The 25,416-nt window shown below is 37.7% G+C and overlaps 1 protein-coding gene across 2 annotated transcripts in view; it reads right to left on the bottom strand.

Moving 5' to 3' along the window:
* LRPPRC (leucine rich pentatricopeptide repeat containing) overlaps positions 1-25,416 on the bottom strand; it is a 163,366-nt gene that overhangs the window by 123,048 nt on the left and 14,902 nt on the right. For both annotated transcript variants that reach the window (XM_075925421.1, XM_075925422.1), the window contains exons 2-13: positions 20,248-20,453; positions 17,891-18,013; positions 16,954-17,075; positions 16,814-16,872; positions 15,800-15,886; positions 15,266-15,392; positions 13,612-13,756; positions 11,645-11,799; positions 11,199-11,304; positions 10,998-11,105; positions 1,958-2,076; positions 1,256-1,349 (exon numbers count right to left, since the gene is read on the bottom strand). In XM_075925421.1, the coding sequence (XP_075781536.1) occupies positions 1,256-1,349; positions 1,958-2,076; positions 10,998-11,105; positions 11,199-11,304; positions 11,645-11,799; positions 13,612-13,756; positions 15,266-15,392; positions 15,800-15,886; positions 16,814-16,872; positions 16,954-17,075; positions 17,891-18,013; positions 20,248-20,453 (1,451 nt within the window). The remainder of the gene's footprint in view (positions 1-1,255; positions 1,350-1,957; positions 2,077-10,997; positions 11,106-11,198; positions 11,305-11,644; positions 11,800-13,611; positions 13,757-15,265; positions 15,393-15,799; positions 15,887-16,813; positions 16,873-16,953; positions 17,076-17,890; positions 18,014-20,247; positions 20,454-25,416) is intronic.

Raw genomic sequence — 25,416 nt, 5'->3', positions numbered from 1 at the left:
TCCGGCGTATAGGGCGACTGGGCGTATAAGACGACCCCCTATCTTTTTAATTAAAAGATAGGGTTTCATCTTATACCCCAGCGCCCCTCCGCCTCCTTTGCTCCCGGTGTCCCTGGTCTGCTGGAGCTGGTCCCCAGCAGACCAGAGGCACCGGGAGCAAAGCCGCCAGGAGCGCCTGGGCTCCCCCCCCCCGCCGGAGCCCCTCCGCGGCTTTGAAAGCCTCGGGGGAAGCCGGCGGGGGGGCATCCCAGGCGCGCATGGGCTGCCCGCCCGCCGGAGCCCCTCCGCGGCTTTGAAAGCCTCGGGGGAAGCCGGCGGCGGGGCATCCCAGGCGCGCATGGGCTGCCCGCCCGCCCGAGCCCCTCCGCGGCTTTGAAAGCCTCGGGGGAAGCCGGCGGCGGGGCATCCCAGGCGCGCATGGGATGCCCCCCCGCCGGCTTCCCCCGAGGCTTTCAAAGCCGCGGAGGGGCTTCGGCGGGCGGGCAGCCCATGCGCGCCTGGGATGCCCCGCCGCCGGCTTCCCCCGAGGCTTTCAAAGCCGCGGAGGGGCTCTGGCGGCGGGGCATCCGGCGTACAAGACGACCTATGAAGTTAAAAAACATCCCCCAAAAATCGGGGGTCGTCTTGTACGCCGGAATATACGGTAGTAGTCTAGGCAGACAAACAAAACTATTTGGGTCTCAATCCTGCAAAGATTTAAGGTCAACAAGCATAACCCCACTGATCTGATTTTAATTTTAGTGTGTTTGTGCGTGCGACCGATTAGCATCTATGAGTAATGGAAGGTCTTTTGACTAATCAATTCCTTAAAAAACTTAACATGCACTGCTGTAAACCTGGAGCCTGCTTATCCATTCAGTAGACTACTTTGCAGCTCCTATTCACCAATAGAGTGATAGAGGCCCTAACATTAACCTAAATGCCAATTCATTTCTGTACTACATTTTTATTTTTTCTTAAATGAAATATTAAAAAGAAAAAACATGTATGCAAAGCCCATGAGGCATATTCACATTTAAAAAGAAGCTTATTACAAACAAAAAAAATACCAAAAACTGGCAGCTTCAGAAGATATTCTTGAAATCCTTTACAAATGCCACAATACCTCCATATGGTAAAAACTTCCCAATAACTCTAACCACTATCTAAATCACCCTTAAAAGGCATGTCTGAATATTTACAAACTCATCAACCTAAGCACTCCATATCTGCATTTGTTAAAAAGACCTCTACTAAATATACCGAAGATACTTACATAACGATAAAATATTTTCCAATGTTCCATATATTGCTTCATATCTTAATTCTGCTACAGAGAGTCCTTCAGTTTCAAATGGACATCCACTTTCCTATGGATACAAAGCATTATACCACACATACACAATCCTAATACTCAACACTATTTTTAATCACTGCCCTTCCCATGTTTCCATTGAACAACATCCCCTTTCTACAAGTACTTTGGCACCCCAAATGGTAGACACCATTCTTCTTCTCATAGAGAAGAAATGACAAGCAATTCAAAAGCCCACTGGTGCTACTAATTAACTGGCCAAAGGAGCCACTCTTGACTACAAGGTAAAATTAGTCTATAAAGGCTGAGAATGCACCACAAGGAGGAAAAAATTACTGGGGAAAGTCCTAGAACTTTAGGTTTCTGCATAGCTGGAAAATACTACAATAAGGCTACTGAATTAATCACATGATAATACGTAAAATCTTTTATTTTCAGAAACGGAAAAATGCATTAGTGAGAAACATCACACGTATGGAGATTTTAAGATTCCACTCAGTGAAGGGGGAGGGTAAAAGGTCGGCAAACAATGAATAAGAAGTTTAAAAAAAATAAAAAATAACCCATTAAAAATTAAGGGGAGGGGCCTGTGTCTGACAACCGCCTGACGCAGAACATAACTGGAGTCAGTGAGATTCCTACACACAAAGCATTTAAACTCACCTGTAGCAGAGCACGAAGAGTCTGAACATTATCAAAATTTGTCAAAACATAGTTTGTGTATGTTTCCACATCAGGTTCCACCCCCAGCTCATGCATCGCTTTAAGGATCGCAATAGTACCTGCAGAAGATTAGAAAGTGTACAGAATGCTGAACAATTTCAGACAACTAAAAGCTCAGTTCTTTTTATGAAAGATATAAACATGAACCTCCCCACTTAATTGGGACTTCTGTCTCCATCTTTAGTTCCTATGTTTTAATTATTGAAGGTAAAAAAAACTAAGTTTTTAATTCTGAAATCAAAAATAGATAAACCATGTTTACACCTATCTTCAGTCATAATTTACTGTGAAACAAAATTCTTAGTTCACCCTGCATCTGTGTTGTTAGGAAAAGCATATTTTTGGGTTGGTAAAGCTAAGCGGTTTCGCTGGGATTTAGCATCAATACCTAGAGAGGAGATGCCAGCCCAGAACTGGGGCTCAATTAATTATTCTTACTTCATTACCAATATTTTAAAACCATATATCGAAAGTGCCCATATATCAGATGTACTGAATATGGCAACTATTTTCAACAGCACAAATAAATGAATATAGCTAGCTTCAAGACATGAGTGGTCAATGTGTATTAAGAAACAAACTTGCTTGGGTCCCTGCCCCAGCTCTACTGCTTAAGTCCAGGATTTAAAGACAGGTATCTAACCATGTGTAGTGTAAGCTGTAAGTGGGCCCTCAGGTCCGAGAGCTGAGGGTGGAAATTCCCAGCCCTATATTTCAGCCCTGGAACCTGAAACACCAGCTGGCCCTTATCAGCTTTAATCCATGCACTTGAGCTTGAAAACTCCTAAGTGGTAAACAAATTTGACCTAGGTCTCAGCTCATAAGAGTGATAAGAATGGTACGTGCTCACCCAATAAACAGCTGGGGTACGAAGGCATTGGTGGGTCCTGTGCACATGAAGTCTCACCAGGGACCCAGACCCCGGGGTGCCTGGACCTCCCCCATCTGAAACCACGTACACTGCAGCCCCTGAAGTTAAGACAACGGGGACAGAACTTCCCGCAGTAGAAGGGACGTAAGCATGCCATAAGCCCTGTAACTCCTATCTACTTTGCTCCACATAGGATTTATAATGCATCACTTTATAATAGCAGTAATTTAGCAACATTAATTAAGTATCCCTAGTTACTGGAATCTGTATCCCTATGGGTTTACATAAGTGAACTAGGCTTTATTATTGTATTATAGAAGATCTTCTATTAATTGCTTTAGAATTTATACTATTTAAGGTTTAAATTGTATAGTAATTGTTTTTAAGGCTTGGAAAACTTAACCATATTAACTGCTTAAAGCTTGCAATAAATAGGAACATGGTTAAGTTTCCCTGAAGTGTCCTGGTTTCCTTTGGATCTAAAATAAATCGAACCCCACGACACTTTGCATAAGATTAAATAAATATTCACACATGCAAATTGTGTGCTTGGGTATCCTAGAGAGTTTGCCTAGTTTATACATGAAAAATGGGCCCAATTCTGCAAGGTGCCAAGTTCCCTCAACGCCTGCTGAAATTGCTGTGCACTTGCATGAGGCTCTGGGCACCTCACAAGATCAAGTCCTCAATTTTCAGCATGGACATCTATTTGAAAAATACAGCAATGAAACCAACACAAGTAAATATCGAAAAAAGGTATATTTTAAGAACTACAATGAACATTTTATTTAAAATTAACCAGACTGCTATTACACAAATACATACATTTTTCTATTTTTTATCCTAAAGAAAAAGAAATACTGCTGATATTGTACAAACATTAACAGTAACTGAATTTTTAAATCTTTACCATATTCAACATTTATTCTAGAAGGCATCTTAGTGCTTTAATGCCTTTTCTTTAAAATGTGCAAGAACTTCCTGAGTTTCATTGCATCAGGCCTAGTTAGCTAACTCTGCATTCATGTCACAAGCTATACAGGTATTGAAATTTTTACTGACAAAAAATGACTTGTCAGATGCTGCAGGACACCAGTTCCAAGCAGCATATGTTTTTTTTTTTCCAGTTTGCCTCTCATATTTGTTACTTTAAAAAATGTAAAGTTTCCAAGTCCCTGTCTTTGCCCTGGAGTGCCACCTATGGAAAAGTGACACTTCCATGAATATTTTATGCAGTGCACTATGGTGCAAATAATCAGATGTGAATTCCCTTTGAGCACTTAAAAATACATGCAGGCAAGTCACACTAAATTAAAGTCACATCATCTGTTCAAGTTTGCCTTAAACAAAACTCTGCCTGATTTTGGCTGAGAATCTGCAAAATTATGAAAAAAAGAATTAATTACAGTAACTCTTGCTTGATACCTTTCAGATCTTGACAGCAACTTTCCCTTTTGTTTGCAAGATGCAGAAAATGTATTAAGAGCACCGCCAAATCTTTATAAAAAGATTGTTCCACTGTAAGAATTTAAGTAAGTATTGCAAGAAATAGCTGTTTTCAACAGAGTTCTACATGTCACAGTCAATTAGGTACTCTAGTTGCAGGAGAATTGGATTCAAATTCTTAAGACAGAGTGGAAAATTAGTTTATTAGGCCCTCCCAAATCCCTAATAGACGTCTGTCACAAAACCACCACTGAGTTTGACAACTACAATAGGGAATTGCAGATCAAGAATAAAGTTAACTGCCAGAAAAGCATCAAAAACCTTCCACAGTGCCCACTGCTCTATGACTTATGGTTGCTACAAATGGTATTAACATGAAGCTCCCCCAAGTTCCCCTTCCAGGTCTCAAAAAAATCCAAAATATGCCTCATCTTCCCCATTTCTGAAAATAAAGGAAGGTTATTCATGGTCATTTGGTTTTCTTTAAAACATATCAGTCGAATCAATATTTGCATAGCAAAAGCCAGAAAACCATCACAAAGTAAAAGTTTTACATCTCGGTAAGTCTTGTTCCATGACACCCAACTGCTTTATTAGTATATTAATGTTTTCTCAACATGAAGTTACAAGAACCTGTAATCTCACGTAATACTGCGTAAATCAAAAGAAAATACATTAAGACCAGCATATCTGCATTTTATGGCTGCCTTTGGAATTACTTTGGACATCATGTTCAGCCTTTTCCTTCTCAAACCTAAACAATAGGCATACAGGCAAAAGAGTCAAGACACGCTGAATTCAATCATACATGTTTAGTATGATGGAAACTGGCTAACAAAAAGTAAGCCGTAGAATCATAAGAATGGAAGAAATCTCAGGAGATCATTGAGTCCAATCCCCTCCCAAAGTAGGATCAATAAGAACGGCCATACTGGTCAGACCAAAGGTCCTTCAAGCCCAATATCCTGTCTGCTGACAGTGGCCAATGTTCACTCCAGAAGAAGTGAACACAACAGATAATTAATGCCAACTAAATTATCCCAGTCAGGGATTTTTCAGGCCAGGACTTAAAAACCTCTAGGGATGGAGACTCCACCTCCTCTCTACATACCCATTCCAGTGGTTCACCACCCTCCTAGTGAAATAATTTTTTCCCTAATATCCAACCTAGATCTCTCCCCCTGCAATTTGAGACCATTGCTCCTCATTCTATCATCTGTCACCACTGAACCCCCTCTCCCCCCTTCAGATAGCTAAAGGCATTTTATTGTGTTCTCCCAAAAGTCTTTTACAGTGAACATGTTCTTCATAAAGAAGCTTGTATATCAGTATTTTGTACATCACATGTAAGGAATATTTTTAAGTAAGAAATCATTGTGGTCTTAAATTCTGTGTTTCTTAAACTGATAACTTTTGTTAAGAGACCATGGAAAAACATTTAATGGGATGCTATTGTGTCAAATTTTGTCCAAAATGTAGGTTTTATTTAAGAACCTAGTTAAAAAAATGTCTTGATTTTGCAAAATTCCACATCCTTTTCTTAAAAGTATGTCCCTTTACTATCTAAAATTCCTCTGACAGTCATGAGAATGTAAAAATGAATTACTAGACATTTACCATAAATAAAAGTAAAAAATGGGCTGGCTAGTTTTATTTTCCCAAGATGAGAAAAATGCAAGTCAGGAAGCCTATAAAGTGAACAGACAAAGATTTTTTTAAAAAAAATAATCCAAAGCCAAATCCTGAAAAATGTATACACTCGTTTAACTTAATCATGTGAGTAGCTCCCAGCAAAGTCGACAAGACTACTCACATGCACATTGTTATGCACCTGTATAAATATTTGAAGAAAAAGGTTTCTTGAAACTCTCATAATGAATAGTATGGGTTTTTAATAAAAAAATATTCAGTTGACATTTTAAATCTTGTTTCACTATTTAAAATAACTTCATATTCTCATTTAACATTAATATTTTAAATAACAAGTTTAAATGTATATGTTTTATTTAATACAAATGCAAGAGTACAAATTAATTGAAATATAGCTAGTTATCGATATTTCTGTTAATTATTTTGACATGCCCAAAAGCATGCTAACCCATTCCACTCCCCTGCCTCAGGACAGGCCCATAAATAGACCTCAGACATACTTTAAATCTATAATCTTCACAATGCACAGAAGTCAGAGTTAATCCTGGCCAGTCTCATTCTTAACATGAAGTCTGGAGGGTTTTAACTATCCCAAATGAAGGACGATGAATGTTATTAAACAAAAATTCCAGCACTCTTTAGATATAATAATTATAATTACTGGAGGCAGGGTGTATGTGGGGAAAAATCACAATAAATAAGCAAATAATGTTTTATTAAGAAATAATATTTAACAGGAAACTATACAACATATGGACAATCCGCTGAAGAATATTAACTCAACCAGTTTTTATACACTAAAAAAAGCACGCTCTACATTAACTTTAGGACTTGCTGCTTTATGCTATTATGCAAGTGCACGCTCCTGCCAGCCCCTAGGCTCTACCCCTGTAATTTTGCAAACTGACCTTGGAAAACTCAAACCCTCTTGAAAATGCCATTAAAATGGCAAAAAGCACCCACTGAAAAAACATCTTTATGCTGTAAGTGGATACTATGCAACAGTGAAACTTATGTCTCAAACACATTTTTAATATCCCCTCACCTTTTCTCTTTAAAAAAATACTCCCTACACACAATTATTTCATGGTCCCACATAGTTGTGCCAAATAGTAAGTCCCCTCCATCCATTTTTGTGCCTGACCTCACTGGGTCTTTCAGCTCCTGGTTTCCAGCTTTGGCTCTCTCCCGCAATCATATGATTGAGCAATTAAGTAGGGACTACCTGAGAGGATGGAAAGGGACAGAATGGAAAGAGCCACAGATTCTGTTCCCTTTGACAAATCTGTCTCAAACCAGCTCTTCTAATGAGCGACAGATTCTACCACTTATTCTTACAATGAACAGTACCTTATTCCTCAAGAAGTCCCACTAAAATTCATGAAAAACTTCTTGATGGGTTAGGTACAATTCTGCATGAGTAAGGGAAGCTGAAAGTGCATCTAAGTATGTATTTAACTCCGATATCAAATTATAAAGTGTTTGAATTTTCAGTTTGAAGTTATTCAGGAGAATGGCATACTACTGCTAATCACAGTCAAATTTGAATTTAAAGGGTGAACTCTCATATTTCTAGTGGAGTAGTATGTGTAATGATACAATTCTGACAAATACTTTAAAATACTTTTCCTAAGGAACACCATTACTCAAGGAATGATGTAATGACTCAAGGAAATCAAAAATTAGCTTGTATTTGGCTCATTTACTGAACTTTTTATATTGGGTCAATGTGAAAACTGAAAATATTCTCTTCTAAAAAAGTGAACCTTGCAAATTGTACTTTGTAAATAATTTTTGATGTAATAAAGGTTGGACCTCCCTGATCCAGCAACCTTGGCGCCTGACTGGTCCCAAGTGAGGGAATTTGCCAGAGCATGGGAAGTCATTTCTGGCCCCCCTGCTGCCCTCTCCTGCACACTGGGCTTCCCAGCTCCCTCCCTCCCAACAGCAGTGTAGCAGCTACCCAGCTCCTAGCCAACCTACCTGGGCCACGTGCTGAGCTCCCACACTCTTCCCCTGTTCCCCACTGCACTGAACCAGGCTCCCAGCCCTCCCACACCCCACACCGGGACTCTCTGATCCTGAAATAACCAGACCTGAAAATCTCAGTTTATAAGAGGTGCAACCTGTACTGCCGAGTTCTATAAAAAGCATAGCTAAGTGTTTTTTTTAAAAATAAGTTTCAAGAAAGTGGCTAAATAATGCTAAGCAAAACCTCACAGCTATCCAAGTTGCAATGTAAGCAAAACCTGAACCAAAGCCACCCTCCACTTCCAAAAAGATATTTGACTGTATAGTCTAATTGAACCAATGTATGCCAATGCTTCTTCATATTTGCAACACTCCTATGTTTTTGGTTTTTCTGAACGCTTCCTGAAAAAGTCTAACTGTGTATTTACTTAACTATAGGAAAATACTAAAATAGCCTAAAACTTGATTTTAGCTTCATCGGTATACAATATAAAAACATGGTTAACTTGTTACAGCACATTTAATGAAATTGTAGCAATCTGCTACTCGCTCTTGTAATCCAGACAGCTGTCTACAGTATATTCAATCATTTGTTCTCTCTAATTTTGTGTGACTGAAGCAATGGGACATCCCTCACTTCCTTTAAAAGAATAATCCATATAAATGTCCACAATAAGTAGTTCTTCCCAATATTCAGTTTCTATTTCCCTTCTATTAGTTATAACCTCTTGGCCAATCTACACAATTCCTTTCCCTCTTTGGCATTTACATCCTTCACATAATGGTAGGTGTCATAATACAGCTCAAGTTATTGAACATTCAACCTCCCTCAAAACCCATCCTTTCAGCCTCTCAATATTTTTTGCCTCTTATCTACATTCTGTTAAATTTGTCAATATTTTCTGATATGGAAATACAGGGCCCAGAAGCATGTGTGGTATGCCACATGTAACTATTGTGAAGACTGGAACCATTATCTCTGCTCTGGTAAGAGATGTAATACTCTGTCTAGATCACTTTTATTTGATAAATCCCTATAATTTTTGCTGCTTGGAAACATTGAGAACTCAGTGAATTTACTGGTCCACTATCACCTTTAGATTCTTTTCAGCACTATTACTTTCTCTTCTATCACAAATGAAATCCATCTTTATTATTTTTCCTCATATGTAAAAATACATACAAACAAATATAATGGTGGAGATCTCTTTTACTCCTTCCACCTGAAAAAATCTGAATGCAGGTAAGATTTCACACAGCAAGAGGCAAAAACATTTATTCCACCTATCTACACCAAACATATTTATGTTGATCATTCAGTGTAGAAAGGGGAGTGTTCAAAAATTTTCCTTTAATTTGAAGTTTAATTAAGAGTTGAGAGTTTGATCACATACTGTCTCTGTTTTAAGTAAACACACACACACACACACACACACACACACACACGAATCTTTACACTTGTCTGCGTTCACAAAATAGCTTTGTGAATGCACAGTATTACTATAGGATAAACAAGACGTATACTCTGATTCCTTTGTGGGCAGAAAATGTGTGACTTCATTACGAATGCTTACCATCAGTTCTTACTGACAGTCAATAAGAAGTATTGCAGACTTTTGAAGATTCTACAGTTCTGAATTAAGCCAACCTCTGTCCCTAGCAGATCACTAGAAGTTATTATTCTCACAACAATTAGGTTCAACTACCTTCAGCTCTAGAAACATGCAGGAGCCTTTCAGAATAAACAGACTTCTAGCATATTTTGTTATTGTGTATGTAGAGCCAAGTTTTGGTAAAGCAATACCGCAAAATTAACTAGACATGTGAGTGACAATTTTAAACAGGAATGACTAGAATCCTATAATAACCCTACCCTGTTTAATATGTTTCAAGAGTTTGTATGCGATTGTAAAAACTTTCCAGTATTCAGAAAGTGTGTCAGAGGATAACTTGCCATGCACTCTAGCACCAGCATGGAGCTAAAGAGTTAATAAAAACTGAATATTGTTTTCATAAAGGCTTTTCTAAAAAGGATTGAGACACTTTTATAGCCTAAAACAATTAGGGAATACTTGTTTCAGCATTTCTTCCAAACTGGAATGTGACTGTATATTTAAAATAAAATTGCAACATGAACAGTCTGCTAAAAGCACTTTTTTTTTTGTTTGTGCATTTTGTTTGTCACCCAATGTCACACTAACAACTCTGCATCTCATTCTAAAGCACATTATACAGTGAGATAAGATGAAAAAGACAGTTTTTTGTTTCCCAAGGGGGAAGTACTTCTGTTAAAAGCATCTTTTTATGAGACCACTCTTTCTGAATTACCAATAACGCAAACCAACGAATTAGATACTGTACTCTAAAATTTAATATTTGTTCAATTCTTATTCATGTCCTATAGTCAGCCCCATGTGTAACAGGGGAAAGTGTGCTAAATGCTTACGCCTACTTAAGAATCCTAAAGATTGAAGGACAGAAATGTTCAATCAGTATGCTGTCAGGTCATGATCACTCATTCAGCAATGGAAGTTTTCTTGCCTCTTATTATTGTAAGTTAGCGCACATTTAACTTATCAGTGAATAGAAATTTTTTAAATGGTCAAAAAGAAAAGATTCAGCTTTTCCGTAGTCATAGTGAGTCATTAGCATATAACCTTACTTTTAAGGTCTTCCTACTTCCATAGGTTTCAATAAGTCTCTCCAAGTGTAAAAGATCAGAGAACTACTGTATGGGATTTAGAACAGCACAGAATCTTCTTGTAACCAGGAATCCAAAGAGTTAAAAATCCCACTCAAAGCATGTTTGTTGCTCTGCTGTCTGTTCAAAACTGGAATTCTTTATTTAAACTAACAAGACTGTGCCACAATTAAATGAGTGAAAATAACTTCTAAAATAATTGTACAAATGTTTATGGTGCCAAGAATTACACACCCACAGGCCTCCACTCACCTTCAAGCAAATTTCTAAATTGGCATTTAAATCCTATCTGTACATTTAGTTATAAATATAGCAACAGAAATATGTATTAGAAAGCTAACCTTGAGCATTCTTCTCCTTCTGGTATCCAACAAGCAGTGGCCAGGAATAGTGAGGTCTGAGAGGTAAACCTTCCTCTTTCATTGTCTTCATCAGGTCAATTGCCAAAGCTGAAAATACCCATAAGGCAATTGACTATTAATAAAGACAACAACAGAACAGTTTAAATAAACTTATGTTTCAAATAGCAAATAAATAAGTACCTGCTTTTTTAGACTCCAATGCACAATATAAAGTAAACTGAAGGGGAGCTGAATGAATATTGGCTTCTTTTAACTCATCACAGAACTGTTTCAGCTTGCTCACCGGCTGAAAAGAAATTTTAAGAATTTATTATTATAGAAATTAATTGAAATGAACACATAATGCTTCTCAATTTCTAAACTCCTTTCTATCAACTAAAGAAAAGATCCTTCTTATATCCATAAAGTAGGTATTACAGACACCAACAAGCATTTTTGCTCATAAACATTCCACTTACTGTGTAAATTGGTAGGTGAAATATTAAAGTGATTACCTTAATGCATTCCATTTTTACTTTTTAACTATAAGTGCACGAACAAAACTACAATTTCCACATTTTCATAACTCCCTTAAGTTCACAAACCACACAGTTATAAGTCTGATAAGATAATAACATCCTGTATACCTTATTCATAGTTACACAGTGTCGCAAGAAGAAGTTACCATAGTCCATACTGCTTTCACTCTGATTTTCAGATAAGGTAGGAAATGATTTGAAAACTAGGAAAGCTGTGTCTTCCAAATCTTGAGTTATCAAATTCAGAGACAGGTTCATTGCATCTAAGATTAAAAACACCAAAAACAATATTTATTAAGAGTTTGAAGCAAATTATTTTGGCATCACAGAACCTTAATAATTACAAATCAAATCAGCATGGTCCCCAGCTTTGTGTTTATGGAAAGAAAGCAGTTTGTGGTACTAACTGCTATAGAACTCAGATTTGAAACTCTTTAATTTGCATAGTTTATACAGTGCTATGAGCATTTACTACTGAAAGACCCACACAAAACGTATTAGAAGTATCATCTTAATAGTGGGCAAAAGCATCCTAAATATTACAACTGGAAGACAAATCGTTTAGACAAGTAAATGGAGAAAGACTGTTGAAGTACAGGTAGAAGTCATGTTGCACCAACTTGACAGATCAGGATTCAAAATTGCCTCCAACCATTGTTACAGAAAGTCATATTCAATGTTTGTAATCTTTCACTGTATTCATAAATATCAGCTACAACAGAAGTCACAATTTTTTTAAGAAACTGTGAGATTATCAAAGATTTAGAAGTTTGTGGTGATATAAATACAAAAAAAAGGAGCTTATTTTTAAATTTCAAAAACCCTTAGGTTTAAAATATGACCTAAACTAATCCACATCTGATATCTTTAGAAAACAAAAAAATTAAAATAAAGCATTGTTTTGCCACAACAGGATTTCAAAAAGCTTTATGCACAATATCACACTAAGGCTACGTCTACATAGTAACGTTATTTTGAAATAACAGTCTGCATCTACAGGATGCTAGGAATTATTAAAAAAGGGATAGAAAATAAGACACAGAATATCTTACTGCCCCTTTATAAAACTAGTGTACGCCCACATCTTGAATACTGTGTACAGATGTGGTCTCCTCACCTCAAAAAAGATATTTTGGCCTTGGAAAGGGTTCAGAAAAGGGCAACTAAAATTATTAGGGGTTTGGAACGGGTCCCACATGAAGAGAGGTTAAAGTGACTGGGACTTTTCAGTTTAGAAAAGAGGAGACCGAGGGGGAATATGATAGAGGTATATAAAATCATGAGTGGTGTGGACAGGGCAGATAAAGAAAAGTTATTTATTAGTTCCCATAATAGAAGATCTAGAGGACACCAAATGAAATTAATGAGTAGCAGGTTTAAAACTAATAAAAGAAAGTTCTTCTTCACACAGCGTGTAGTCAACCTGTGGAACTCCTTGCCAGAGGAGGCTGTGAAAGCTAGGACTACAACTGAGTTTAAAGAGAAACTAGATAATTTCATGGACGTTAGGTCCATAAAAGGCTATTAGCCATGGGATAGAAGTGGTGTCCCTGGCCTCTGTTTGTCAGAGGCTAGAGAAGAATGGCAGGAGACAAATCGCTGATCATTGTCTTCGGTCCACCCTCACTGGGGCACCTGGTGCTGGCCACTGTCAGCGGACAGGCTACTAGGCTAGATGGACCTTTGGTCTGACCCAGTACGGCCGTTCTTATGTTCTTACACAGCTGGCAGTTAATTCGACAATCTCAAAAGCTGGAGGACTTCTTACTCCAACTCCTGTAACCGTAATTTTATGAAGAGTGAGGGAAGTCAGAGGAAAAGTGCTCTATTTCAAAATAAGTGCTATGTAGACAGCACCAAATCCTGAAATAAGCTACATAATTCACATAGCTCAATTTGTGTAGCTTATTTCAAGTTAAGCCCTGCTATGTAGATGCGCCCTAAGTGACATCTTTTTCTTTTATAGCAGCCAACTGAAAATGCATTTATTCCTTCTTAATCTCGAGTAACAGTGCTATTTCAAAGCTCAACTACGTAAAGCAATTTTGGACACATGAAAGAAAGTACCGGTATACCTGGAATATATCCTCTTTCATATCTCATCTGTGACAGAATATCTTGAATATACTGAGAATATCCAGCCTTAGCAAGGCTAAAAATAACTTGCATCAAATCCCTGTCCATAAAACAGCCTTCCATCTTCTCAACCTTTTCCAGGATCTGGAAGTAAAAAAAACAAAAAACAAAGAATAAACGTAATGCTAATGAAAAGTCTACTCTCTGTCTCAAACACAGCACATTATAAACCCCAAAAACTATTTACGCTGAAGTAAAACTCCAATTTGCTACATATTTCCCAAACATAAGCACAGATGCAAGTTTCTGCTTCACAGAGGTTAATTTCCAAAGAGAGAGATGGCTGGGAAGCGGGGAAAAGAAGGAAAGAGCAAGCACACAATATACTATGATCAGAGTCTCAAACCCTCCTTCACTAAAGATATTACTGGGTGGAAACACTGCCATTGGTTTCAAACTTGTGATATAAAATACTACTGACAAAAGGACTGCAGAAATCTGGCCCTAAGTGGTCAAAGTGATGACACATGTATCTTATTAACTCCATTTGTTTTGTTCATTTATTTGAGACATGGGAGGTGCAGAGAGTTTTGTTTTTGTGGTTTAACTAAGTCCCCCAAGGTTTTCTCCAATACCAAATTCTTAGCCTTACATGGAGGCTACATCTACACAGAATATTTTCTGCAAAAAACACACACTGGCAAATGAGGGACTCATAAGTCATTATCTCATTACTATATTTTCTTCTGTTTCTCTGCGCAAGGGGTTTTTGAGCAAAAACAAGCAAGGTGGACTGATTTTTTTTTTTTTTTTTTGCACAAAACCCCTGTTATGCGCAAGATCCTTATGCCTTTCCAGGACAGGCATAAGCATCTTGCGCAAAACAGGATTTTTGCGCAAAAAACCCACATCCACACTGCTTCTTTTTATGCAAAAACAAAAGGCAGAAAATATACTAATAAGATCATGACTTATGCTATCAAGTCCCTCATTAGCATATTTTCTGCTGAAAAAACTGGCAGTGTAAACTAAGCCTAAGTGTCCTTACTCCTCTTCTCCTACACAAGGAAGCATTATCTATTTATTGACATTATGACATAAGTGGATAACAGTGACCCCAGTTATACAAAGGAGCTCCATGTGGATAGACCTCTGCACTAGGATGTGGATTCCACTGAAATCAGGAGGGCTCCTGATGGTCAGAGGTTTGACACTCTTACAAAAATTAGATCTTAGTAGCAAAAACTCATTGACTTCAATTGGAATAAGATCCAGTCCTAAATAAGTTCTCTTTCTACTGATGAAAATAAAATACTTTCCAATACTCTTTTCATCTTCTTTTCAAAAGGTTACATTTATGAGACTGAATCAACAAGCATTATTCACCATTTCTACACATATAATGAAAGGCACCTATCAAAAGATAAAATACAGTTTTACAAAATGTATAATGCATTTGAATTAAATACACATTTATTCAGATGAAAAAAAATTCTCCTTAAATAAAGCTGACCAATAGGAAATTATTTGAGAGAGTCCAACTAGTGTATTTGTGTGTGTGAGAAAACAGTATTAAATAAAATCAAATATTATGTACTTCTTTTTAAACAAACAGTTCTAGGGAAAGCTTTACTATGCATGATATGTTAATACCTGTTTAATGTTGTCAATGTCACCCTTCTCAGCATATGCATTTAGTAATGCTAGGTAGGTGTCTGGACCAGGCTCAATTCCTGCATCCCTCATCACTGAAAGGATATTTTCTGCATTCTCCATATCTCTGCAAATGTTTAAAATAAGATTAATGGCTTTAATTACTATCAATCAATATAATGTTAACCAAAATTGTGGAGGTTTTTTCAATATTTTTAGATGAAGCACATGGTAAAATCTAGATGTAAGAGGTCAGTTTTCAAAGTTCTGCCAACTATTTCTCATTCCAATAACTTAAAATTAAACTTACTGGAGATACTGATAAATAGGCTTCCTTTCATATGCCTAGTGTTCCATATTATCAGAATATATTCATTCTGGAAAAAGTCTTTATATGCACTAATGCACAATGATTGTTGTTGTCCCCCATTTTGAAGCACATGAGTGTGATTTATGCTGTGGAATCAGCTACCAATGTACAAAATGAGTAGATGAAGGTTTAAAAATAACAAAATACCACCGATATATTGTTACCCAGTTCTTGCATGGCCTGTCACAAGGCTACTGAATACTGCCTCAGTGATTGGGAGTTCTTTCACCTTCATAAAGCCAAGAATCTTACTGCAAGATACAAAATGATAATTACAGTTGTTTTCCTTGTATAGAAACTGGAAAAACTACTGTTATATTGCACACTAAGAACTAGATCATCAGGCACAACACAGAAAGGTATGTTTGAGTGATCACATTTTGGGATGTGGCACACAATAATAATTTAAGTAATTTTGTTACTCCTGAAATGTTCTATCTTGCATTGTTTGAAATGTTGTTGTACCCTGTGGGTCCCAGAATATTAAGGGAACAAGGTGGGTTAGGTAATATCTTTTAACAAACCATATTCACTTGGTGAAAAAGCTCTGTGTAGCTCAGATGTCTGTCTCTCTTACCAACAAACGTTGGTCCAATAAAAGACATTAACTCACCCATCTTTGTCTCCAATGTTGTATCTTAGTAATTTAAAAGACAAACAAAACTCTGTTTAACATCACTTATGAGTTTTATCAGTTTCCTCACACTCCCAAATTTGTATATGCCTTTTGTGCCCAACAATCACATTGTCACAAATGACCAAAGGCAATTCCTTCTGGAATCAAACAAAAACAAACACACACACACACACACACACACACACACACACACACACAAAACCCACAACTCACAATACACTGATCAGCCAACAACAAGCTCTACACAGGGAAGAAAAAATATACATATATTCCTTCCACGATGGCGCTGCACTTTTCCTGCATAACACCTTTTCCTTCATAATCTTATGTAGTCAGTGACCATGGAACTGACAAGAAAATCTGCTACTTCTATACCAGTGAGAAGGCAACACTTGAAAACTCACAAAACTAGACCATCACCTAACTTGGCTCCTCTCTGCTCCAAAATTTAATAAACTTGAAGTAGATTTTATATTAATGGGGGCGAGAAGCATATGTCAGTCAATAATTTGCAAGAAAAAAAATGTTTAAGTGCAAATACCTGGCACCTTCAATATCTCCTTCATTGCAGTAAGCAGCAATCAATCTTTGGTATGTAACCTGTGGGGAAAAAAATTAAGAGTCTGAATTTATGCAATGATGGCATTAGAAGGAAAAAGGATTCCATCAAGTAGTACGTACTCGATTGGGCTGCACTTTAGCTTTCTCCATTTGGGACAAGAATTCAGTTGGAGAGAATTTATGTTCATTTTGAAGGTAGACTTTAAGCAAAGCATTATAATGACTTGCATCATACACAGCACCTAAAAAAGATGTTACCAAGTGATTAAAATAAAGCAGCTTGTTTTCAGTTCAAAGTTAAATATCTTTAAGTGTTTTATAAAGAAATCTGAGTAATTTTTAATGTATCAATTTTATTATGCAAAAGACAAGCTATGAACAAATAAATTAATTTCACCCATGTCTGTGGTGTTTGGTCACAAATGTTTAACAGGATGGAGTAACTCTCTAAAGTGTGCATTTACATATAATTAAAAGGTTTACTACCCAGAGTACAGAAGCATCAATGCTATCCTGTGTGTTATTCTGCATATTATATATATAAGAACTGCTAAATTTTGAAAAGTGATATGGCTTCCCTTCAACTCTTATCCAATAGCATCTCTTAAGAATATAGTATCACAAATTTGCTGCAGAAGATGGACATTAATGGATACCAAATTGTCCTTGTAATGGTTGTCAGATAGACTCTCTTCTAAAATAGCAGTTTGACTACATGTATTTTTTAACACTAGAAGACTGGTACTGCCTGCTGTTGAGGTAAATAATTAAAAACTAATAATTCATCAATGCAAGATTCAGTATTAACAATATTAAAAGACTAGAATCTGTGACAACAACAAACAAAAGAAACTATATGAGCAATAGAAAAAATCCTCAGGTTTACTGTTAGCACCTCTAGATGTCAGTATAACTCTCAGAATGCCAAACAGGTTTCTAGCCTCAAAAAAACCTTGGTACAAATATAAGGTTATATCTGCCAGTGTTTAAAGAAAAAAAATCCTTCAGTAAAATGTAACATTTCAATATTTATCAAAGCAGATATGAATAGACATACCCAATTCTTGCAACTTGCTCCATATCATGTGGGCTAATTCTGTTCTTTCAAATAATGGGACCTCAGGCAACAAAGAACCACAACTTCGCAACAGGAGCAAGGCCTGGTTACTACCTGGATACCCTGCAAAGAAACAATGTTACACTTATGGACCTGTTGTAAGTCAAACAAAAATATTCACTGCAAAAAATAAATATACGAAAAATACTATGCAACATGAGTTAAAGTCATATGCAGGAGTCTATAAGGGAAAAATGAAACAGAAGAATGAGAACATGTCACTGTTCCATTGCCCCTTGATCTATCAATATAAAAAAAAGACACTACAAAAATGGTTTTACATATACCAATTTTTCAAACACAATGGGCATTATTTCAAAATCAGATGCTTAAAGTTTGGCTCCTAAATCCAATTTAGACTCCTAAATATGGACTTTTAGACTTTTGAAAACCTTGGCCAATATTCTAATAATGTTTCAAAACTTTAAAACATAAATTTTTCCTCTATCATGGCTTTTGAAGCTTGTATTGGTTTCAATACTTTTCCTAGCAAACAAGTATCTACTACATCATGGAATGCCCACTATGGCAGCTGGCACTCATGTTTGCATTCTCACAAAAGTGGTCAAGAACGGAATGAGAATGTGGAGACAATTATCTGCCAACTTCTAAAAGTGATCACTTCAAGTCAGAGTTGAGGCGTAGACACAAAGCAGCATGGAGAACCTCAAAATGCAACTGCCTCTAATTTTTTTCATATTTCTTTAAGCTGTGATAATCTAGTATCTTGCTCCAGCATTTAATTCACTATAAAGCAAGGGTGGGGAATTTTTTTTGCATCAGGGCCACTGACCCATAGAAAATCAATCAGGGGCCACATACAAATGAGAAGTAAAACAAAACAAACCAAAAAAAAAAACACCAACCGAGGAGAAAGACAACACCCCTCACCCCTCAGAGCATAGGGGGCCCAATCTAGTAGATTTTGTGAGCTTTAGTCCCGAGGTGGGGCAGCATGAAAACTAGACACTAGCATGGGCTCCACGATGCTGGGGGAAGCCCCGAGCCTTGGCAGCCGGATCCCAGTATTCGGCCCCCCCGGCCTTAGGTTTCCCTCCCTCGCTTTAAAGGGAGGAATCTATAATATTAACAAACTGAGCAACAACAAACTCAGTACTTTATTGCTTTGTTATTGTTGAAATGACTGTTAATTTCCAATTTTTGTTCATAAAGTAAGCTGTCTGAAGTTTAAGGCTGCATAAAGTGAAGATGCTGACAAATATCTATTCTTACACACTGATTATAAATCCAAATGACTCTGCCATACTAAATTCTCCTATTTTTATGAATTGGAAAGAGAAGATTTAGGTGTAAATGTTAAATTTAAGTCAAAAATATGTACAACTAAATCTTTAAAGCTATAATAAATTACATCTAGATCCTAAAAATCATGACAGTGTCCTTTTGAAACAAACACATGCAACTTTTTCACACTTTCACTTTTTGTTAAACAGAACATCTAGGAAAAAATTAGGTGACAGTATTTCATAATTACACTGAAAAATAATGATTTACACCAGAATGCAGGGATGCTGCACAGTTACAAAGTCAACCATTTGGTAATTTCATTAATATAAGGTACACAAGGCCTGAACTGCCCTGAATTCTTCCATCCAAACATCCCCAAACACTGCCACTTCATTGTATCACTTTCTGCTGCTGATGGAGAAAAATCTTATGGACAAGAGTTGAGACATGGTTGGAGAATATTAGCAAGATGCTTTGGAATGTGCTGACTTCCTACTAACCTGAACAGCCAATACATCCTGAGATAATAAATATATCTTTGGACAGTATTAATTATCTCATTACCAAGATAACTGAAGTATCATCTAAATATGAATACTGTGCTTGCTCTGTACACTGGTGTACAGTTTGGGGAGAGAACTTGAGACAAGACCTACCTCTAAAGATCCTCCAGCTCTAAAACTCAGTCACCATTGTACTGGAGAAAGATAACCACAAGTGATGGAGCATGTATGTACATAAAATAGTACAGGCAATTCATTAGGAAATTATAAAAGCATGCCTGAACACCACATTTTTCTTCAATTGTTCCCTACAACAATAGTGGAAGGGTGAAGATCAGTTGTGTTAGTATGGTTACTGATCACTTACATACAGATTGATAACGCTAAACTACTGCAACTGCCTATAAGCATTTAAGGTACATAGTAGGTTTAGTAATATGCATAAAACAAAAATAGTGAACAAATCAGTTTCATTTATGTTCTTTTGGTTTGACAAAAACTTTAAAAGGAAATGTCAACTTGGAATACAATGAAAAGCAACTTTACCTGTTCTGCACATGTCATGGAAGATTCTTAGTAGAAGGGTTTTAGTAATGCGGCCAGTTCTTCTGACAGAGGTATCCAGTCTATTCAGGGCCCAGTCAAAATTTCGTACTTGCTTATTCTGAATACCTGGAACAGGTTCTTCTTGAACTTTCCCTTTCTGATGAGGGGCAACTGCAAGGAGTCTTGCTTGATATATCAGATGTGTGCTAAACAAAAACAAACACAAAAGCTAGTTATGTCAGTTTATTATCGAAGGAACTATTCATTCCCCTTTACCGACATGACCTCTCCCTCCCCCCAAAAAAACAAACCTTTACAGACAGCATTGAATGTTGATTTAAAGCAAAGAGAGGAAGGAGATGTCAATTAAGAAATACACGTAACTATGTATATTTTCACGTCATCAATTGTCTGCTTATTTGAGGTATCCAGCTACACTGATTAGTTTTTCCTAAAAATGGCTCAAGTAGTATTTTGTAAAACAAAAAACTTTTGAAGCAAAGAATATGATTACCCATGAATAGTTGTGGACAACTCTTTTGAAGAACAATACACGAGGCAGCAAGCAGCAATAATTTTTATAACCAGTTTAAAAGTACAGAAAAGGCTGAACAAACACAGAAGATATTTTTGCAACTTATAAAATGACACTATTACAGAAACAAATGGATATAAGAGACTTACCATGCTGTATTTTAAAATACATTATAGCAGGCACCTTAAAAAATATTTAATTTTTTTTAAAGTTTATTTCCATAGCACAAAGGGCTAGGGAAATATAACTACAAAAAATTCTTCATAAAATCTCTTAACTGTTAGGAATTCTTGTTTTGGAATAAAAATGTCCACACAGAGTTAATCAAGAACAGTTATTGAACTTTAAATTCAAACCATACCTTCATCCACACTAACTTTCAAATGTAGAAAAGCCCTAAAATTATATTTAAGGCCCTACCGTATTCACAAGCATGAAAACGCATCATGGGCCATTGAATCTGAACTTGTACGTGCTTTTACCCTATATTATACAGATTTCACAGGTAAGAACAGCAATTCTCAAATTGGGATTCCTTAACCAAAAGGGAGTTGGGGAGGGGCCACAATATTATCTTCAAGGGGATGCAGTATTGTCACCATTAATTCAGTATTGCCTTCATAAATGAGCAGCCAGACAGTGGTGGCTGCTGATCAGGCAACCAGCTCTGAAGACAGCACCCCATCAGCAGCAACACAGAAATAAGAGTGGCAATGCCTGCTGCTTACAGTAGGTCTGCAGTCAGAGGTGGACTCCCAGATAGGAGACACTGCTTTCCAGGTGCCAATCTCTAAAGGCAGTGCTGCTACCAGCAGCAGCACAGTATAGGTAGCAGTATCACAACACTGCCCCACACCCCAACTCCTTTTTGGGTGAGGATCCCTACTTTGGGGGAGGATCCCTACAATTACACAATGAAATTTCAGCTTTAAATAGCTGAAATCATGAAATTTACAATTTTAAAAGTGCTATGATGGTAAAATTGACCAAAATGGATGATTAATTTAGTAGGGCCCTAATTATATTGGTGTGACCAACAGTCAATATACAAACAGAAGTACAAACTGAACTGAGCAGGTCCTCATTGTTTACATATGTCTTTTGAAGTATGTGCTAAAATCATTCTTGCAACTACACAGATTAGCTCAGATTATTCTCCTCTAGATTCCCTGCATAGAGAAAAACACAGATTGTGCGTACTAAGAGAAGAGGGGCTCAGTAGAATCTACAGTTCTGGTTCCTCACATTAAATCCTGCAAAAAGTACTCTTGGGTCAATAACTGGGCAGACCAGGGCACCAGGAACTTGAGCTGAAACAGCAACACAGCCAGAGGTTTAATATCTTCTCTGCTGTTCCTTTCCCATACAGGGCCTGATAGAAGCCTGAAAGAGGCTCTGGAAGGCCAGCTTGACTGTAAACAATGCTTGAGGAGTGGAGAGGACAATGCAGTTCCACCATGTTTGTGGGGAAACCAAGCATTGTTTTCCAGCTACATCCTTCACACCATCCCTTTTTTGGATGGGATCAATTTGAGGAATCCTTATAGATTTTTCCGCAGGCAGAATGGTTTAAAACCATACACTAGTGTGAAGGTTGGGGGGGGGGGGGGGAGAGGAGAAGACTGTCATGAAAATATTTACTTTCAAATCCACACAGAAAAATATTTTTTAAATTTAACAATGTTTGGGTGAAGCTCTGAAAATTGTCCTCCTACCACCAGACCACACAGTTTTACAGTTGACTGGGCCACAAAGGAGCGAGTAGTGTATCTATTGACATAATCTTAGTATTGATGCCTGCACACAGTCAAAAGAAACATCTTAAATCAATTCTTCTGAGCTAAAAGAAAAAAAAACACACACAAAAGGTCCTATCTACGACTACATATAAATTTCACTGATCTAACACTAGTCAGTCACGTTTGGAAGAAATAAGACCAAATATTTTTAAAGTTAGAAAAAGAACAGTACAATAAAGCTTTTATTATTTCAAACCTTAAAATGACTAATTATCCTAGGAGCAGAGTTTTCTGCCAGGCAGCTAATTTATCAGTGACCTATCTGCCAGACAACAATTTAAAGCCATTACATTTTTACTCTTACCTCCAAGCTTTTTTCCTATCTACCTGTACATAAGGGCACAAAGGAAACAAAGAAAATGGTATGCATTAGTAGCTTAGAACAGCAGTTCCCAATTGCTAATCTGCAGACTGGCGGTGGGCCACAAACTGCTGGCTGCTGCAGCTCTGGGATCCAGGACTGGAGTGGGGGAACATCACCCAGCGCCACTCCTACTTCGGCAACTATTGGGAGAGGCATGTCCTTCTGCCTCTCAGCCAACCCGCGCTGGGTCTCCTCCCACCATACAGGGAAGCGCTCTTCTGCGTCCAGGAGGAGACCCAGCCCTGCCCAGCAGTGATTGGCTAAGGCAGAGCAGGACAGGCCTCTCCCAACAGTCATGGCAGGAGGATAGGCGCTGGGCCATGTCCCCCAGACTCAGCCCTCCGAGTCACGCAGGCAGTAGTGCTCAGTTGCAGGCTAGGAGGCAGCACAGGGCTAATGAGGGGAACAGGGCAAATGCTGGAGGGCTTTGGGGGTGAGGGCAGCTAGAACTGGAGGGCGTAGGGGTGGGGCTAATAGTGGGGGGCTCTGGCAGCAGGGTTAATAATGGGAACTGGCACTGGGGGGAGTTCTGAGGGGATTGGGTGCAGTGGGTTTCTGGAAAGAGGAGGGTCTGGTGGTGGGAGGCTCTAAGGGGCGGGAGTCTGGCATTGAGATGTTTGGAGTGGGAGCTGTCACTGGGAGGCTCTGAGGGTGGAAGGCTGGCACTGGGGGAATTGGGTGCAGGGGACTCTGGGGTCAGTGCCTGGCATTGGGGGAGGAGGGTAGTGGAGGGCTCGCACTGAGGAGCTCTAGGGACCAGCAAACCCATTCAAAAACTTCTGGCGGACTGGAGGGAGAGGGAGAGGGAGAGGGAGAGGGTGTGGGTGCCATAATAAATATGCAACTAAAATGTTGCCAGTCTGCCAAAAGTTAGTGAATGGGTTTGCTAGTCTCCGGTATCAAAAAGGTTGGGACCCACGAGTTCAGAATGTTACTTGAACTTCAAGCTGAGATTGATATTGTTAGTGACCAAACTCTTCACAAGTAAGCAGCAACATATGAGTATACGGTTATCCTGAGGCACAAGGATTTATGCTTGCAGCATCCATTAGCATTAATGGGAGATGCACAAGTAAGTCTCCATTCCTTGATATAAAAACATAAACCTTAGTCTCAATTCTTTTTTTTTTTTTTTTTTTTTTTTTTTTTTTAAATAAAGTCATTTTTCTGCAAGGATATTGACCTAAAAGTACACGTACTAAAAAATTAAATACATTAATCCCTATGCCAGATAGCTCATCCATGGCCACAAATATTTTCTATCTAAATGTTATATCTATATTTTATACCAGTGGTCCCCCAAACTTCTCAGGATCATGCAGCTTCACTCTGGAACTGGGGGCAGAAGCCTGGGGGAGGAGCACATGTGGATAGCAGTAAGAAGGATGCAACTGGGGACGTGCTTGGGACCAGAGAAGAGCTAGGGGTAGAGCAGAGCTGGGTGGAACTCCCTCCTACCTTCCACAGCAGCTGGCCTACACCTTCCTGATCTTCCTCCTTGAGGAAAGGGGCACACTACACTTTGCGGACCTCTGGTTTATATATTCCTTTGCAAACAATCCATCTTCTTATCAAGGATCCTTGCATTTAATAAGCAGCTAACACTTGATGATGCTATAGAAAAGCATTTAAGGAGGAATAAAAAAATTGGCATATCTGAAGTAGAGTTTTGCTTACTGCCAACTGTCAAATTTAATTTTATGGCAGATCTGAGTTCTAAAGTCTGTCTAAAGTCTAAACCATCCTTGCTCAAAATTCAGCCTGATGGTTTTTCCTTTAAATGAAAAAATGGACTAAGACTTGGGCACAAGTCTGACCTACTATAAAGCAGAATACATTGCTTCTGTAGTCAGGAAGACAGCAATTAGTACACAGGCTTTTATGAACATTGCAAATAAAATCAAAATATCTACTGAGAGACGTGTTCAGACATTAACTCATCAATTTAAAAACTGCAGATTTCAGCATTTTAATCAGTAGAAGATATGAACCCATTTATCTCAAATAAAGTATTCTTAAATACGCGGCACTGGGCAGAAATTTTTTTAAAAAGTGATATAGAGCTAAATAGAAAGAGAAACTGTTACACAGGAATCAGTGTGCACCAAAATGTTATCCCAATTAAAAAAAAATTAAAACTCACTGAGTTATAAAGCAACTCACTACACAGGAAAGCTTAGTGGATCTCTTTAAAAGTTGATATGTAGTACAGCAATTACAAATTCTTATTAAACCTACATTCTAAGGCTGTCTATTCACGTCAGTTAATGTAAGTGATTACCTTAAAACAAATGAAGTAGATTAATAAAAATTAATCTGATTAATCAGTTGTAATTACATTGTTAATAATAAATTATTGTTCTAACTATAAGCATTTTTGGATCTTTTCCCACATTTTCAAATATATATATTGATTTCAATTAAAATACAGAGTACACAGTATACAGTACTCATTTTATACTATTTTTATA

The sequence above is a fragment of the Pelodiscus sinensis genome, chromosome 3, assembly GCF_049634645.1.
Source record: "Pelodiscus sinensis isolate JC-2024 chromosome 3, ASM4963464v1, whole genome shotgun sequence".
Taxonomy (NCBI): domain Eukaryota; kingdom Metazoa; phylum Chordata; order Testudines; family Trionychidae; genus Pelodiscus; species Pelodiscus sinensis.
Note: the sequence above shows the minus strand (reverse complement) of the source record. Positions and strands in the feature narration are given on the sequence as shown.